At 44.8% G+C, this 19,538-nt stretch overlaps 1 protein-coding gene across 1 annotated transcript in view; it reads right to left on the bottom strand.

The window, feature by feature from the left end:
• The window catches only part of LOC147106133 (uncharacterized), a 122,500-nt gene that overhangs the window by 80,117 nt on the left and 22,845 nt on the right, over positions 1 to 19,538 (bottom strand). The window contains exons 4-8 of the mRNA XM_086008944.1: positions 18,316 to 18,490; positions 11,245 to 11,356; positions 2,997 to 3,103; positions 1,438 to 1,564; positions 125 to 245 (exon numbers count right to left, since the gene is read on the bottom strand). Coding sequence (XP_085865070.1) covers positions 125 to 245; positions 1,438 to 1,564; positions 2,997 to 3,103; positions 11,245 to 11,356; positions 18,316 to 18,490 — 642 coding nt within the window. The remainder of the gene's footprint in view (positions 1 to 124; positions 246 to 1,437; positions 1,565 to 2,996; positions 3,104 to 11,244; positions 11,357 to 18,315; positions 18,491 to 19,538) is intronic.

The raw sequence follows: 19,538 nt of genomic DNA, 5'->3' as shown, positions 1-19,538 counted from the left end.
GGTTTCCGTGGCTCTTTTGCTGAAGTTATGCAGATACATGGGAGAAATCCCTGTGGAAATTCACACCCAAAATATCATTAGTCACTGTGTTAGTTACCAAGATTGTTGTTTTTGTGTTTCTTACCTTGCCTCTTCCACAGCCTGCTGGATGGCATCATCAATAACCAGACTTGATGCTGCCTGCTCCTCTGGAATAGGGACAGCAATCAGCACACCACTGTCCTGGCCAAACTTATGGGCACTGGCTATTAAAATATAAAATAACAAATACTTTCACTTTATTGCCCAGTCACTTCTAGCTCTTCCAGCTGGTTACATCTGTCAGTCCCGCATTAAGTCACAGCAGCAAAGCCATGACTGGCTCTTGAAACACTATTAAATCTCATACACCTAAACTGACCCTTTGAACATTTAATTTGGATTAAAGTTATTCCATTTGTTTGCCATTGCTTGCAGCTCTTGGGAGATTTTTTTCTTTCACTATTCCTATTTAAATGCAGGATAGATATAATTGTTATATACCACGGCAAACTAGTCACCATAAGGCAGTAATGGACAAGCCAGGTTTATATAAGTTTCAACAAACTCAAGTGTAGTTCAAACCAAACAGTCCCTGGTACGGTCGTTCCCCGACCTATACACAGCTGGTTAGTAACTGATGCCTAGTTCTACCCGGAGCCGTATTGTCCAGCCTGAGAGATAATATCTATCCTGTTTATCACAGAACCATTTCCATTGCTTTGACACAGATATCTCAAGACAGTTTAAACTGAAATCAGACATTTCTCCATCGATGGGAGTGGAGTAGAAGCACACACGGAACAACAAGTGTTCCCTTGGGAAGCGCACGGATATCAATAAACGTGCCAAGGAAGGAATTTCTGTTCCCTTTTCTCTCCTCTCCTGAAGGCACTGGCTCAATCTTACAGCCATCTGGATCCTCACCCAAGTGACCATTCTTTCTGTGTGAAATTTCATACTGGGTGTTGGCAGGCTATTCCACCATGGCAGGTAGCAGAGTGAAGCCCAATACTATCCGCACACGTGCATTTGTGATCAGGAGTGGAATCCCCGGCTCTTTCCCCAAGCTAGGGGCCCCCGAGACCAATTGTAATACCCTTACTGCTGCTTCGGCTGAGAAAGTTAACTCAGTAGAAACTGGGGGGGGGGGGGGGGGGTTTGAACCTGGGACTTTCCCAGTCTATATGGTTCCGTGTAACACTGGGCTTTGCACTTACTGGAGAAATTTAAACAATTGCGATCTAAATCAACAAATTCAAACAGTTGCAATCACTGCCCGATGACATGATAATTTCTTGACCTCTTCTACGCAGAGCTCTGAAACCAGCGGGTGTGGTGCAGATTTTCATGAACAATTTACTGTGTACCATCTGATAATACTGTAGTCTCTGAGCAAACCAAGCAGACCGAACCTACCAATAAGCTGGGCTGCTTCCTCTTCGTCGGTGACATTATAAGGAGATTGAAAGCCACTTTTTGGGGTAAAGAATGCTGGGAAGTCACGCGTCTTTCCGAATGTGGCCACACATACCCCATGTGTCTCCTAAAGTAAACAAAAACAGAGTTAACTGTGAATATTATCCAAAGTAACAGCTGTTTGCCGCAACTTTACTTTCATCCTGCATCACTCACAGATCCATTTCTCGGAGGACAGACATCTTCCAATGCTCTTCTTACAGCATAATGTTTCCTACATTACAACAGTGACTACACTTCAAAAGTACTTCATTGGTTGTAAAGCGTTTGGGACTTCCCGAGGTCGTGAAAAGTGCTATAGAAATGCAAGTCTTTTTTTTCCTTTTTCTTGAATTGGCATGAGGAGGTATAGGAAAGAGGGGGGGAAAAAGGGAATCAGAGGAGTATGAAAAAAAGAGGGTGAGAAAGGGAGAAAAGTAGAATCCGAGGAGTGCAAGAGAGGGGAAAATGAGAACCAAGCACCCACTTGCTACCTGTGCAGATGGTACAAAGCGGGGGAACTTGTCTGGAGAGTGAATCACGGAGCGTGAACCCTGACCTTACAGCCAATGGCACGGCAGTGATCAGCACTTAGTACAGCAATATTTTCAGTGGGCTCTGTCGTACCTGCACACTAGAACTTACAACAATTGAAAAGTCGGTCCATCCTCATTCTTGTATCAATGTTAGTGTGCTGGTACCACAGAGCCCACTGAAAACGTTACTGTAGTAAGTGCTGATCCCTGCTACGTATTCAATGGTGTGATCAGATCAAAAGACAATGGTATCTTGCTGGTCAGTTTAGGCTACATATGTAATCTTTGCTTTTTCTCACCCACTGCCAGCATTAAGCACTCCAGGTCAGGTACAAAATAAAGCCTTTTCTACGAGGGGCCGCACGGTGGCATAGTGGTTAGCACTGTTGCCTCACAGCGCCAGGGACCCGGGTTCGAATCTGGCCTCGGGCGACTGTCTGTGTGGAGTTTGCACATTCTCCCCGTGTTTGCGTGGGTTTCCTCCGGGTGCTCCGGTTTCCTCCCACAGTCCAAAGATGTGCTGGTTAGGTTGATTGGCTATGATAAATTGACCCTTAGTGTTAGGGGGATTAAATACGTGGGGTTACGGGGATAGGGTGGGATATGTGTTGGTGTAGGGGTTACGGGGATCGGGTGGTATATGTGTCGGTGCAGGCTCGATGGGCCGAAATGGCCTCTATCTGCACTGTGGGGTTTCTGTGATTCTGTGAATATACATCAACACACCTACCGCACTACTGTAACATTCAATTTCCAACACCAGCTATGATGGAGGCCTCTCAGAGTAAGATTAATTGAGTACTAATTTGTGTTAAATTATTTGCAGTGTCCGCTGTGGGTTTACACTCACTCGGAACCCGTTTGCGATTGATTCAAACTTGTTTTACAAGAATGGAAAAGAGGTTCATCCATCAGACTAGGCTGAATTCAAAGTTAGTGGTGAAGGGATAATATGTCTCTATAAATGACTATGAAACACTATACCAAGTATTCCAATGTTCGTCCAATATCCAGGATGGATTTGACTCCTGCTGAAATGACAGCAACAGGGGTGCGTCCCAGCTCCGTCAGATCTGCGCTTATATCCAGTGCTGTAAAAACAATAGTGGTATCATCTGTTACGTTCAGAGCAGTTAACCTAACACCAATCCAACAATCTGGTGGGATATTCCATGAAACAAGGTCTAACAAGATGTATTAATGAACCTATGTGAAGCAGATTTATCATACTTTGTTTCCTTACTTATGTACTGATGCTCCCCAGAGGGCTGGAAAGTGTATGCAGTTTTTTTACTTCAGTTGTTAACATAACATTGAGAACATAAGAAGTAGGAGTAGGCCATACGGCCCCTCGGGCCTGCTCCGCCATTCAATAGGATCATGGCTGATCCAAACCTAGACTCACGTCCACTTCCCTGCCCTCTCCCCGTAACCCCTAATTCCCTTATCAGCTAGGAAACTGTCAATCTCCGTTTTAAATTTATTTAATGTCGCAGCTTCCACAGCTCTCTGAGGTAGCAAATTCCATAGATTTACTACCCTCTGAGTGAAGAAGTTTCTCATCTCAGTTTTGAAAGGGCAGTCCCTTATTCTAAGATTATGCCCCCTAGTTCTAGTCTCACCCATCAGTGGAAACATCCTCACCGCATCCACCCGATCAAGCCCCCTCACAATCTTATATGTTTCGATAAGATCGCCTCTCATTCTTCTGAATTCCAATGAGTAGAGGCCCAACCTACTCAACCTTTCCTCATAAGTCAACCCCCTCATCTCCGGAATCAACCGAGTGAACCTTCTCTGAACTGCCTCGAGAGCAAGTATATCTTTTCTTAAATATGGAAACCAAAACTGTACGCAGTATTCCAGGTGTGGCCTCACCAGTACCCTGTATAACTGAAGCAAGACTTCCCTGCTTTTATACTCCATCCCCCTTGCAATAAAAGCCAAGATTCCATTGGCCTTCCTGATCACCTGCTGTACCTGCATACTAACCTTCTGTGTTTCATGCACCAGGATCCCCAGATCCATTTGTACTGTAGCACTTTGCAGTTTCTCTCCATTTAGATAATAACTTGCTCTTTGATTTTTTCTGCCAAAGTGCATAACCTCACACTTTCCAACATTATACTCCATCTGCCAAATTTCTGCCCAGTTAGCCTGTATGTCCTTTTGCAGGTTTTTTATGTCCTCCTCACTCACTGCTTTCCCTCCCATCTTTGTATCGTCGGCAAACTTGGATACGTTGCACTCGGTCCCTTCCTCCAAATCGTTAATATAGATTGTAAAGAGTTGGGGTCCCAGCACTGACCCCTGTGGAACACCACTAGTCACTGATTGCCAACCCGAGAATGAACCATTTATCCCAACTCTCTATTTTCTGTTAGATAGCCAATCTTCCACCCATGCCAGTAGATTACCCCCAATCCTGTGATTTTTTATCTTGAGCAGTAATCTTGTGTGGCACCTTGTCAAATGCCTTTTGGAAATCCAAATACACCACATCCACTGGTTCCCCTTTATCCACCCTGTTTGTTACGTCCTCAAAGAATTCGAGCAAATTTGTCAAACATGACTTCCCCTTCATAAAACCATGCGGACTCTGTCCGATTAAATTATGCTTATCCAAATGTCCTGTTACTGCTTCCTTAATAATGGACTCCAACATTTTACCAACCACAGATGTTAGGCTAACTGGTCTATAGTTTCCAGCCTTTTGTCTACTTCCTTTTTTAAATAAGGGCGTTACATTAGCAGTTTTCCAATCTGCTGGGACCTTTGGAAAATTACCACTAATGCATCCACAATCCCTACCGCTACTTCTCTCAAGACCCTAGGATGTAAGCCATCAGGTCCAGGGGATTTATCTGCCTTAAGTCCCATTATCTTACCGAGTACACCTCCTTAGTGATTTTAATCATGTTTAGCTCCTCCCCCCACTATAGCCCCCTGTTTGTCCAGTGTTGGGATATTTTTAGTGTCCTCTACTGTAAAGACTGATACAAAATATTTGTTCAGCGTTTTTGCCATCTCCATGTTCCCCACCACTAATTTCCCGGTCTCGTCCTCTAAGGGACCAACATTCACTTTAGCCACCCTTTTTCTTTTTATATAACTAGAAACTCTTGCTACCTGTTTTTATATTTTTTGCTAGTTTACTTTCATAATCTATCTTCCCTTTCTTAATTAATCTTTTAGTTATTCTTTGTTGGCTTTTAAATGCTTCCCAATCTTCTATCCTCCCACTAGATTTGGCTACTTTATATGCCCTTGTTTTCAGTCGGACACTATCCTTTATTACTTTACTTAGCCACGGATGGCTGTCTTTTCTTTTACGCCCCTTTTTCCTCAGTGGAATATATTTTTCTTGAAGGTTGTGAAATATCTCCTTGAATGTACACCACTGCTCATGTACCGTCTTACACTTTAATCTATTTTCCCAGTCCACTTTAGTCAACTCTGCTCTCATACCTTCAGTCTCCTTTATTTAAGCTTAGTACGCTGGTTTGAGATCCAACTCTCTCACCCTCCAACTGAATTTGGAATTCAACCATGTTATGGTCACTCATTCCAAGGGGATCCTTTACTAGGACATTTTTTATTAATCCTGTCTCATTACACAGGACCAGATCTAAGATTGCCTGCCCCCTTGTTGGTTCAGTAACATACTGCTCAAGGAACCCGTCCCTAATGCACTCTATGAACTCTTCCTCAAGGCTGCCCTGCCCAATTTGATTTGTCCAGTCAATATGAAAGTTAAAATCCCCCATGATTATAGCTGTTCCCTTATTACAAGCCCCAACTATTTCCTGATTTATACTCCGACCAACAGAGTTGCAACTGGTAGGAGGCCTATAGACTACGCCCACTAGTGACTTTTTCCCCTTATTATTCCTTATCTCCACCCAAACTGTTTCACTATCCTGATCCTTTGACCCAATATCATTTCTCACTATTGCAGTGATTCCATCCTTTATTAGCATAGCCACCCCACCTCCCTTTCCTTCGAAGGGCGGTTGTATCTACGAGTGGTCAATTGGTAGCATTTGCCCCAGAATGTTTCAGCTCGGTTCCATATCACATTACATAGAATTATAAAGAAACTACTGCATTCAGCCCAATCAGTCCACGTTGGTGTGTATCCTCCACATGAGCAGTACTCCGAAACCCATGTGCCAACCCGATTTCCATTTCAATTCATCCCCCTTTCCTTCAATCACCTATCTAACTGTTCTTTAATGATGATGATGCTTCAATCACCAACTCCGGTTCTCCATTCCACAGCCTCACAACCTGCTAAAATAAAAAGTTTCTCCTGCTCTTGGTCCTAAATCACTTATGTTTAATCTTTGTTCTAGATGCCTCAATTATTGGAAAGATCCTATTTCTATCTACCCTGACCAATCCCTTGGTAATTTTAAACATTTTCATCAAATCATTCTCCAATATCCTCTGTTCTACAAAAACAGTCCCAAATTTTCAAATCTTTCCATTGTGTGGGTATGTACTGTAACACTCTGTCCCGGATTGAGTATATTGGTACTGTAACACTCCCTCCCGAATTTCCCCCCCGCTGTCCCTTCCGGTCACACTCTGCTTATCTTCACCCAAATCGCTACACTGCTCCATTGCCTTGACTTCACTCTTTAGATTTCTAAATTTCCTCACCTGACCCCTCCCCTCCGCCCTCCCCCACGTTTAGTTTACAGCCCTAGTTATTCAATTCGCCAGGACACTGGTCCCAGCCTGGTTTAAGTGGAGCCCGTCCCAACGGAACAGCTCCCTCTTTCCCCAGTACTGGTACCAGTGCCTCATGAATTGAAACCCTTTCCTCCCACACCCCTCTCGGAGCCACGCATTTAACTCTCTGATCTGCTTGTCCCTATACCAATTTGCACGTGGTTCAGGTAACAATCCAGAGATTATTACCTTTTACATTTTAATTTGAATCCTAGCTCCTCAAATTCTCTCAGCAGAACCTCATTCCTAGTTCTACCCATGCCATTGGTTCCTACATGGACCACGACAACTGGATCCTCCCCCAACGAATTCTTCTCCAGCCGCGAGGAGATATCCTTAACACCGGCAGGCAACACAGCCTTTGGAATCCCCAGTCGTGGCTGCAGAGAACAATATCTACCCCCCTGACTATACTGCCCCCTACCACAACAACATTCCTTTTCACTCCCCCCACTTGAATGGCCTCCTGTACCACAATGCTGTGGTCAGTTTGCTCATCCGCCCTGCGGACTCTGCCCTCATCCAAACAGGCAGCAAGAACCTCATATCTGTTGGATAAGGGCAAAGGCCGAGACTCCTCCAGCACTGCATGTGGGGTGCCCTTACCTGCCTGAGTCGCAGTCACACCCTCCTGTACCTGACCACTAACCAGACCTGTACCACTACATAACCTAAGGGATGTGACACATTCTCCCGGACTGAGTATATTGGTACTGTAACACTCTCTCCCGGACTGAGTATATCGGTACTGTAACACTCTCTCTCAGACTGAGTATATCGGTACTGTAACACTCTCTCCCGGACTGAGTACATCGGTACTGTAACACTCTCTCCAGGACTGAGTATATCGGTACTGTAACACTCTCTCTCGGACTGAGTATATCGGTACTGTAACACTCTCTCCCGGACTGAGTATATCAGTACTGTAACACTCTCTCCAGGACTGAGTATATCGGTACTGTAACACTCTCTCTCGGACTGAGTATATCGGTACCGTAACACTCTCTCTCGGACTGAGTATATCGGTACTGTAACACTCTCTCTCGGACTGAGTATATCGGTACTGTAACACTCTCTCTCGGACTGAGTACATCGGTACTGTAACACTCTCTCCCGGACTGAGTATATCGGTACTGTAACACTCTCTCTCGGATTGAGTATATCGGCACTGTAACACTCTCTCCAGGACTGAGTATATCGGTACTGTAACACTCTCTCTCGGACTGAGTACATCGGTACTGTAACACTCTCTCCAGGACTGAGTATATCGGTACTGTAACACTCTCTCCCGGACTGAGTATATTGGTACTGTAACACTCTCTCCCAGACTGAGTATATCGGTACTGTAACACTCTCCCTCGGACTGAGTATATCGGTACCGTAACACTCTCTCCCGGACTGAGTATATCGGTACTGTAACACTCTCTCGGACTGAGTATACCGGTACTGTAACACTCTCTCTCGGACTGAGTATATCGGTACTGTAACACTCTCTCCCGGACTGAGTATACCGGTACTGTAACACTCTCTCTCGGACTGAGTATATCGGTACTGTAACACTCTCTCCCGGACTGAGTATATCGGTACTGTAACACTCTCTCCCGGACTGAGTATATCGGTACTGTAACACTCTCTCCAGGACTGAGTATATCGGTACTGTAACACTCTCTCCCGGACTGAGTATATCGGTACTGTTACACTCTCTCCCGGACTGAGTATATCGGTACTGTAACACTCTCTCTCGGACTGAGTATATCGGTACTGTAACACTCTCTCTCGGACTGAGTATATCGGTACTGAAACACTCTCTCTCGGACTGAGTATATCGGTACTGTAACACTCTCTCTCGGACTGAGTATATCGGTACTGTAACACTCTCTCTCGGACGGAATATATCGGTACTGTAACACTCTCTCGGACTGAGTATATCGGTACTGTAACACTCTCTCCCGGACTGAGTATATCGGTACTGTAACACTCTCTCCAGGACGGAGTATATCGGTACTGTAACACTCTCTCTCGGACGGAGTATATCGGTACTGTAACACTCTCTCGGACTGAGTATATCGGTACTGTAACACTCTCTCCCGGACTGAGTATATCGGTACTGTAACACTCTCTCCAGGACGGAGTATATCGGTACTGTAACACTCTCTCTCGGACTGAGTATATCGGTACTGTAACACTCTCTCCCGGACTGAGTATATCGGTACTGTAACACTCTCTCCCGGACTGAGTATATCGGTACTGTAACACTCTCTCCCGGACTGAGTATATCGGTACTGTAACACTCTCTCTCGGACTGAGTATATCGGTACTGTAACACTCTCTCTCGGACTGAGTATATCGGTACTGTAACACTCTCTCCCGGACTGAGTATACCGGTACTGTAACACTCTCTCCCGGACTGAGTATATCGGTACTGTAACACTCTCTCCCGGACTGAGTATATCGGTACTGTAACACTCTCTCCCGGACTGAGTATATCGGTACTGTAACACTCTCTCCTGGATTGAGTATATCGGTACTGTAACACTCTCTCCCGGACCGAGTATATCGGTACTGTAACACTCTCTCTCGGACTGAGTATATCGGTACTGTAACACTCTCTCCCGGACTGAGTATATCGGTACTGTAACACTCTCTCTCGGACTGAGTATATCGGTACTGTAACACTCTCGGACTGAGTATACCGGTACTGTAACACTCTCTCCCGGACTGAGTATACCGGTACTGTAACACTCTCTCTCGGACTGAGTATATCGGTACTGTAACACTCTCTCCCGGACTGAGTATACCGGTACTGTAACACTCTCTCTCGGACTGAGTATATCGGTACTGTAACACTCTCTCTCGGACTGAGTATATCGGTACTGTAACACTCTCTCCCGGACTGAGTATATCGGTACTGTAACACTCTCTCTCGGACTGAGTATACCGGTACTGTAACACTCTCTCTCGGACTGAGTATACCGGTACTGTAACACTCTCTCCCGGACTGAGTATATCGGTACTGTAACACTCTCTCCAGGACTGAGTATACCGGTACTGTAACACTCTCTCCCGGACTGAGTATATCGGTACTGTAACACTCTCTCCCGGACTGAGTATATCGGTACTGTAACACTCTCTCCAGGACTGAGTATACCGGTACTGTAACACTCTCTCTCGGACTGAGTATACCGGTACTGTAACACTCTCTCCCGGACTGAGTATACCGGTACTGTAACACTCTCTCCCGGACTGAGTATACCGGTACTGTAACACTCTCTCCCGGACTGAGTATACCGGTACTGTAACACTCTCTCCCGGACTGAGTATATCGGTACTGTAACACTCTCTCTCGGACTGAGTATACCGGTACTGTAACACTCTCTCTCGGACTGAGTATATCGGTACTGTAACACTCTCTCCCGGACTGAGTATATCGGTACTGTAACACTCTCTCCAGGACTGAGTATACCGGTACTGTAACACTCTCTCCCGGACTGAGTATACCGGCACTGTAACACTCTCTCTCGGACTGAGTATATCGGTACTGTAACACTCTCTCCCGGACTGAGTATACCGGTACTGTAACACTCTCTCCCGGACTGAGTATACCGGTACTGTAACACTCTCTCCCGGACTGAGTATACCGGTACTGTAACACTCTCTCCCGGACTGAGTATATCGGTACTGTAACACTCTCTCTCGGACTGAGTATATCGGTACTGTAACACTCTCCCGGACTGCGTATATCAGTACTGTAACACTCTCTCCCGGACTGAGTATACCGGTACTGTAACACTCTCTCCCGGATTGAGTATACCGGTACTGTAACACTCTCTCCCGGATTGAGTATATCGGTACTGTAACACTCTCTCACGGACTGAGTATATCGGTACTGTAACAATCTCTCTCGGACTGAGTATATCGGTACTGTAACACTCTCTCCCGGACTGAGTATATCGGTACTGTAACACTCTCACGGACTGAGTATATCGGTATTGTAACACTCTCTCCCGGATTGAGTATATCGGTACTGTAACACTCTCTCCCGGACTGAGTATACCGGTACTGTAACACTCTCTCCCGGACTGAGTATATCGGTACTGTAACACTCTCCTGGATTGAGTATATCGGTACTGTAACACTCTCACGGACTGAGTATATCGGTACTGTAACACTCTCACGGATTGAGTATATCGGTACTGTAACACTCACGGATTGAGTATATCGGTACTGTAACACCCAATTCCCCTTGGTTGAGTTCCTACTTGCTGTACCGTTGCCCTGAACGTGTGTATACATATTGTAACATTTTCTTTCTCCCCTGACTTAGCATTAGAGCGGACCTTATCCCTTCTACTCATTTAACTAAGAGTTAGATGTTGGGTGGCTGTATTACGGAGTTGCTAAAATTTGCTTTATAAATGTATCAAAAATTATGCATGAAAAATTACGCATGAGTATGAGTCTTGGATATTTGCAGCAGGTCTTACAAATCTCTTACTGTTTTGTCCATCACGATGCACTCCTCCGACCCCGCCAGTCACAAACAATGGAATGCCAACTTTGCATGCTACCAACATCGTGGCTGAAACTGTGGTACCACCAGATAAGCCCTGATAGAAAAAAACCAAAATCAATATTACTGAACCTCAACGACGCTTATTTAAATTTCTCAAAACACATAAAATAAGATACAAAACACTTGATTATAGCAAAACTTCAATTCTGGTGTCACAGAGAAAAATATTCTGTAATATGCACACAAGAAATGTAATCCTATATTCGCGTCTAAAACAAAAGCAGAACTTAAGTCATTCAGTCATTGGCAGGCTGTGCTGACCAAGCCAAACAAGCTTATAATTATGAAATAACAACAGAAAATGCTGGAAACACTCAGCAGGCCAGGCAGCATCCGTGGAGAGAGAAACAGAGTTAACGTTTCAGGTCTGTGATCCTTCGTCAGAACTTATAATCTTCTGTCAGCTTATTAAAAAACTGTATCATTAGCATTTTTGAGCTCCTAGATGCTTTTCTGATCCTGGGGCCAAACTGAATCAGATTATTCAGGAGGTCCACTCAGTTCCAACTGGCTTCACAAAATATGAGGTTTGCATGTGGACTTGTGTACAATTGCCAGACAAAAAATATAGAAGCAAGGCTCCAGAATGTCCCAGAACTGAATCCATTAACCAATCAGTGACAGTAAGACTGGAGGAGAAAATGCAAGTTCCAGTAAGTTAAGTTGATCAACAGAAGTGTTCAACCAGGAACGGAGAGGAGCTCTGGCCATTTTGGCTGGAGAACTGGCTGCTAATATAGGACAATGTTCACATTGGCAAATGGAAGCCTGGACTTGACAACCTAAAGTTCATAAGCAAGAGAGAAAGTTAACATTCAAGGATGGTTTAGAAAGATCTGTCGCTGTCTTATGATGAACAGTCCCCACGGAGAAACATCTATGTTTATCTCTAGTCTTGTGTATAGAGCATGTTTTGTCCATCATGTTTGAGGCATCACACTTGTATATATTCAACTTGTGCTGCCTTTCTTTAGGAATTTATGTTAGTTTTCCAGTTAATTCAGGGGTTTGAGTAATTTGGGTCGATTTCCATTGTGTGCCGCCACCTAGTGGATATTTGGTACCTAGCAAGTGCAGTAAAGTAAACTGTATATCACAGACCTGCAGCTCGACACATGGTCTGGGAAGTTATTTTCTTGTTACGCTCCGGCCTTGGACGCTATTTGTCTGTAAGTACTTGAGAATGTTATAGATGATTAGTGTACACTATATTTTGCAGAAAATGTTTAGTTTGTAACTTTTCTCTGTAAGCAAACTTACACAGCTAGCCGTGAGGTGCTCGCTCTCTGTCTAGCTGGTTAACTTGTAGCTGTATTTTGATGCACTATGTACAGGGCTAATTTAAAGTGAATGTAAGAGAATGCCTTTCAGTTTGCTAAATGTATATTCACAGTAAGCTGTGTTTCCACGTGTTTTGGTAAGTTACATGCCAAATGTACTGTGTTGCTCAGGCGTACATTTGTGTATGCATATCAGTTATGTGCTTGTATACTAATGTGCGCTTCTATTTCTGTATTGTATTTCAGTTTCACAATAAGAATCTTTCAGTAAAGTTTACAAGAAAAGTCAAGCCCTGTGATTTTTATGGGAAGATATCAAGTTGTTAGCTACCTGTCTAGCTCTGCATAGGAACGCGCTGCAAGGGCAGAATAGTGAAAAGACAGCAGCACAGCGGGCTCAAGCACAGGAAGATACCACCCAACTACCATGAGTCTACGCTCAGGAAGACAATATACCATAGAGGGCGTCGACCAGCCAACCGAGAAGCATGAGCCTCTTCGAGCAAATGATGCTAAGTCACAGTCCTCTAAAGCATCCTCTAGATCATCTCGGCGGTCCAGCAGACCGTCGTCATCGACAGCTTCTGCAGCCGCCAAAGCACATGCCAAGGCAAAAGCTACCCAGGCTCAATTGTCCTTCGCTGAAAAAGAAGCTAGTGTGATGAAGCAGAGAGCCGACCTCGACGCTAGTGTGATGAAGCAGAGAGCTGACCTCGACGCCAGTCTCCACATTCTCCAAAGCCAGAGAGTTGCCGCTGAAGCTGAAGCTTATGAAGAAGGTGAGGAGAACGAAGGCAGGGAGCACAGCCATGAACCATATGTTCCAGAACAGCCCCTCAGTCCAGTGCAACGTACAAGTGAGTATGTCCAACAACACTCCAAATTGTTCTTCAAGGAAACATCCAGGTATCTCGACGCAGAAGCAGCTACTCACCACAGTAACAAACAGCCTGTTTTCGGAGACACTGAGCTTAAAAGAGAAGAAACAAGTAAGACTTACCTGCAGAGACCTCCACAGCACTCGGCCAATCCAGCCAAGCAGTCCTTACCCGAGCCACAAGGTGCACAAGACCTCGCTAGCTACCTCATCCGCCGAGAATTGTTAAGTTCAGGTCTTCTAGAATTTGATGACCGTCCTGAAAATTATTGGGCATGGAAAGCGTCCTTCCCGAGTACCACCAAGGACTTGAATCTGTCAGCCAGAGAAGAACTAGATTTGATGACAAAGTGGCTCGGAGCTGAGTCGTCAGAACAGGCGAGGAGAATTCGCTCAGTGCACGTCCGCAATCCCACAGCAGGCCTCAACCTGGTTTGGCAACGTCTCGAAGACGGTTATGGGACACCAGAAGTCATTGAACACGCACTGCTTAAGAAGATTGAGGACTTTCCGAAGCTAACCAACACAGCTAATGTCGAGCTTCGAGAACTGGGTGACATTCTCCTCGAACTGGAGTGTGCTAAGGGAGAAGGTTACCTGACAGGCCTCTCATATTTGGATACAGCTCGTGGGGTAAACCCAATAGTGGAAAAGCTCCCCTACAACCTTCAAGAGAAATGGATAGATAAGGGATCCAAGTACAAGGAGGACAATGGAGTGGCATTTCCCCCCTTCTCTCTCTTCTCCAGGTTCGTCCAACAACAGGCAAAGGTGAGGAATGATCCAAGTTTCACTTTCTCCACCTCCAGCAGTTACGCTCCGTCGAGAACAGAGAAACCCACAAAGTACAGCAACAAAGCCTCGGTGAGCGTGCACAAAACAGATGTTCCAGCTGAACCCTCAGTCAACCAATCCAGTTCTGCTGGGAATAAAGTGGATGACCCAGATCGTCAGTGTCCAATACACAAGAAGCCCCACCCACTCAAAAAGTGTCGAAGCTTTAGAGGCAAGCCTATTGATGAGCGCAAATCATACCTGAAAGAGAATCGCATCTGCTTCAGGTGTTGTGGGTCGACTATGCACATGGCAAAAGACTGCAAGGCGACAATCAAGTGCTTCGAGTGCAACAGTGAAAAACACATCGCAGCCCTGCATCCAGGTCCTCCTCCTTCGACCACCGAGAGTGCTGCGGTTGACAAAGAGGATAGCGGGGAGCAAAGCGAAAGCGCATCTTCTTCAGTCACTTCCAAGTGTACAGAGGTTTGTGGAAATGCAAGCAGCCCATGCTCATGCTCCAAAATCTGCTTGGTTAAAGCATATCCTGCAGGGAGAAAGGAGAAGGCAATCAAGATGTACTCAGTGCTTGATGAGCAAAGTAACAAGTCTCTAGCGAAGACAGAATTCTTCAATCTCTTTGAAGTCAAGGCCAGCACAGCTCCGTACACGCTAAAAACCTGTTCAGGGACAAGAGACTACGGGTAGAAGAGTTGGCAACTTCATGATCGAGTCCATGGATAGGAAACTACAGCTTCCCATCCCCACCTTAATTGTGACATGATGCCAGATGATAGGATGGAAATACCCTCCCCAGAGGTCGCACGCCATCAGCCCCACCTACAGCCAGTTGCCAACAAGATTCCAGCTGTGGACCCGGACGCTCCAATCCTCCTGCTCTTGGGAAGAGACATCTTAAGGGTGCACAAGGTGCGTGAGCAAATCAACGGGCCCCACAATGCTCCTTATGCACAGCGGCTTGACCTGGGATGGGTCCTCGTGGGTGGAGTTTGCCTGGGAACAGTCCACAAACCAGCGGATGTCAACGTCTATAAAGCAAACGTGTTGCACACGGTCGCACATCCTTTCTCAGCCCATGCCCAAACAGGATCCAGGTAAAGGAAGACTACAATGGCATGACGCAGCATCATAGGTCAACCTCCTCTGCCTGTGAAGAAGAGGCAGGCCTCACTGTGAGCACAGACAGCCTAGGATGCTCAGTGTTTGAAAGGTCCAAGGATGATGACAAGCCAGCACTAGCCATGGACGACAAAGCTTTCCTAACCATCAATGCCCTGCGGAGGTTTTTCTCAATCCGTGGTCCAGCCAAATTTCTCCGCTCTGACAGAGGGACTAACATCGTGGGTGCCTGTAAGGAGTTGGACATCCACACGGACTATGCAGCGGTAAGAAGCTACCTCCAAAAGAAAGGATGCACGTGGGTGTTTAACCCCCCGCATTCATCCCACATGGGTGATTCATGGGAGAGGCTCATCGGTGTTGCCAGGCGTATTCTGGATGCTATGCTGCCTCGAACGGGACCCACTCGTCTCACACACGACGTCTTGAGCACTCTCATGGCTGAAGTCATGGCGATCATGAATGCAAGACCCCTGGTGCCGGTGTCCACCGACCCAGACATGCCTGCAGTCCTCACCCCAGCGATGCTCCGGACTCAAAAGATGAGTGCTATTTCAGCCCCCTCTGGAAACTTCAACATGGCTGAGTTGCACGGGAAGCAAGTCCAGTGTCTTGCAGACACTTTTTGGAAGAGATGGAGAGGAGAGTATTTGTCCACCCTACAGAGACGTAAGAAATGGACAGAAGACAAGCCAAATGTCAAAGTGGGAGATGTTGTCTTGCTGAAAGACAGCCAAGCACACAGAAATGAATGGCCAGTGGGACTGGTTGTCAAAACTCTGCCGAGCAGGGACAAGAGGGTCTGCAAGGTGGAGGTGAAGATTGTCAAGGAGGGGACTGTCAAAGTGTTTCTGAGGCCGGTCTCAGAGATCGTAGTCCTCCTTTCTGAAGAAACCTAGAGAAAGGATTCGGAGTATGTTTGCAGCCAAAGGACATTTTCTTTAGGTTTTATTTTGTATCTGTAGTGGTACTATGGAATTATACCAAGCGGGGAGTGTGCTGCCTTTCTTTAGGAATTTATGTTAGTTTTCCAGTTAATTCAGGGGTTTGAGTAATTTGGGTCGATTTCCATTGTGTGCCGCCACCTAGTGGATATTTGGTACCTAGCAAGTGCAGTAAAGTGCAGTAAACGCAGTAAAGTGCAGTAAAGTAAACTGTATATCACAGACCTGCAGCTCGACACATGGTCTGGTAAGTTATTTTCTTGTTACGCTCCGGCCTTGGACACTATTTGTCTGTAAGTACTTGAGAATGTTATAGATGATTAGTGTACACTATATTTTGCAGAAAATGTTTAGTTTGTAACTTTTTTCTGTAAGCAAACTTACACAGCTAGCCGTGAAGTGCTCGCTCTCTGTCTAGCTGGTTAACTTGTAGCTGTATTTTGATGCATTATGTACAGTGCTAATTTAAAGTGAATGTAAGAGAATGCCTTTCAGTTTGCTAAATGTATATTCACAGTAAGCTGTGTTTCCACGTGTTTTGGTAAGTTACATGCCAAATGTACTGTGTTGCTCAGGTGTACCTAAATTTGTGTATGCATATCAGTTATGTGCTTGTGTACTAATGTGTGCTTCCATTTCTGTGTTGTATTTCAGTTTCACAATAAGAATCTTTCAGTAAAGTTTACAAGAAAAGTCAAGCCTTGTGATTTTTATGGGAAGATATCAAGTTGTTAGCTACCTGTCTAGCTCTGCATAGGAACGTGCTGCAAGGGCAGAATACAACTGATTGACTCAAATTTGATATTCGTAAGACAGCATCAAATTACAAATTAGTGAATGGACAAAGCAGGAATTAAATCAGAAACTATGAATCAAAAATGGACAATCAGCAAAATGCAACCAATACCAAGGAAGAGAATAGGGACCAATTAAATTGTTCCAATTTAAAAAAAAATCCTTTTGGCTGCCATCAATCTTTCTCCACACTAAGCTGAGGACTTAGTATTGTAATTAAGGTTTGTAACATCATAAAAGTCCCTCCCTAATGCTCTCCCCTCCTTTAAGGCGCTCCTTAAATTCTACCTCTTTGACCAAGCTTGTCGTCACCTGTCCTAATATCGCCTTATGTGGCTCAGTGTCAAATTTTGTTTGATAACGCTTCTGTGAAGCACCTTGGGATGTTTTATGACGTTAAAGGCACTATATAAATGCGAGCTGTTGTTATAAAACATCAAACAAGATAAAGCATGATCTCTTCAACTTTTTCTAAGATAAATTTGATGAGTTAAAGCACATAAATTACTATATTCAAAAGGGTTGTTTATTTAATAAATATAGCATGGTGCATATGTGAAACTTGGGAATGTTGCCAATGCTGGATTGTTATTTAGATTTAGACATGTATTCTAAACAGTTATGGCTGCGGCATTTCATTTTATGTATGTTTGAGAGAACTCAAAGCAATCAACAAAAAAGCTTAATATAATTTTTCAATTTTTGATGGGAATGCTCTGAATTTGAACATGTGAGGGGGAGGAATCTTCAATTTTAGCACTACGGGAGCTTTGTGTTCCAGGAGTGAATGTCAGGAATTCAGACACATGTCCCCACAATTTTCTGTCTACTAAATTTCCATCCATCAAGTAATAGAAGGAAGTAACCCCAACATGTTCTGCTGTGGGGGGGGGGGGGGGAGGGTCTGATTTCAACACAGAAGGCAGCTATTTGGCCTCTAGTGCTTGTGCTGGGGCTAGGTTCAAATCAGAGGTGCCTCATCCTATTTCCCCGCTTCTTCTTTGTACCAATCAATATTTTCCCTCCCAACTGTTGGAATCGACTCTGCTTCAATAGCCATTTGTAGTAATGCATTCTAAGCTCCAATGACCTTTTGTGTGCAAAAATTCTTCTAACATCTTCCTTTATGATGGAGGTAACAACTGTATAAGTAAAATGATACTTAATCCTCTTGAGCCCTTACCTTACTGAGGATGTAGGGTAGATCTCTTCGAGATACTTTGAGCATATCCTTGGTTTCTGCCAGGTACTGCAGGTCAGTCTCTGCTAGTCCTACGTGGATCTTGCCTTTCACAATGCCAATTGTTGCAGGAACTGCCCCATGTTCTTTTACTATCTGTTCAACCTCTTTAACAGTACTGAAACAAATCAGAGGAACCTTGGGTCAAATTACAGTTGTGTTTATCTCTAGAAAAAACACCAGCACAAAGGTGCATGGTGGCTTTTACAGTTATAGGATGGATTTTGCACTCCGCTGCATTGACTGCAGGCACAGAATGAGCTCGGGACTGGCAAACTGGGTGAGCAGGCCTTTGGTGTGGTTTGCACCCATTACCTTCTGCCTGTGGTCTTTTGGTTTGATTGGGACCAACTGAGGCTTCGTGTGTGATGACGTTCTTCAAGGGGAAAAGACCATCTTGTTGTTTATTGCAAGGTTTACAATATCTGTTTATTACTGTTTTTATTGGATGTTTTCAATACTAATGTAAAATTGCATATATTTTTGGAGTCAATTTTATTTACTCATTACACCCGGATTACCCAATGTTTCATGTTTTATATTGAATCCAATAAAAAGAATTTTGATGAGCTTTAACATACCGTTACTGTTGAAATATTTTGATACATTTCTGTTCCAGTAATGCATAGAAGATAGGAGCAGGAGTAGGCCATTCGGCCCCTCGAGCCTGCTCCGCCATTCAATGCGATCATGGCTGATCATCCAAATTCAGTACCCTGTCCATGCTTTCTCCCCGTACCCCTTGATCCCTTTAGCCTCGAGAAATATATCCAACTCCTTCTTGAATATATTTAATGAATTGGCCTCTACTGCCTTCTGTGGTAGAGAATTCCACAGGTTCACCACTCTCTGGGTGAAGAAATTCCTCCTCATTCTGTCCTAAATGGCCTACCCCTTATCCTTAGACTGTGACCCCTGGTTCTGGACTCCCCGACCATCGGGAACATTCTTCCTGCATCTAGTCTGTCCGGTCCTGTCAGAATTTTATAAGTTTCAATGAGATCCCCTCTCATTCTTCTAAACTCCAGCGAGTACAAGCCCAAGCGACCCAATCTCTCCTCATACGTCATTCCTGCCATCCCAGGTATCAGCCTGGTGAATCTTCGCTGAACTCCTTCCATGGCAAGAACATCCTTCCTCAGATAAGGCGACCAAAACTACACACA

The sequence above is a fragment of the Somniosus microcephalus genome, chromosome 16, assembly GCF_052327205.1.
Source record: "Somniosus microcephalus isolate GS21.2 chromosome 16, FLI_Smic_1.0, whole genome shotgun sequence".
NCBI classification, from domain to species: domain Eukaryota; kingdom Metazoa; phylum Chordata; class Chondrichthyes; order Squaliformes; family Somniosidae; genus Somniosus; species Somniosus microcephalus.
Note: the sequence above shows the minus strand (reverse complement) of the source record. Positions and strands in the feature narration are given on the sequence as shown.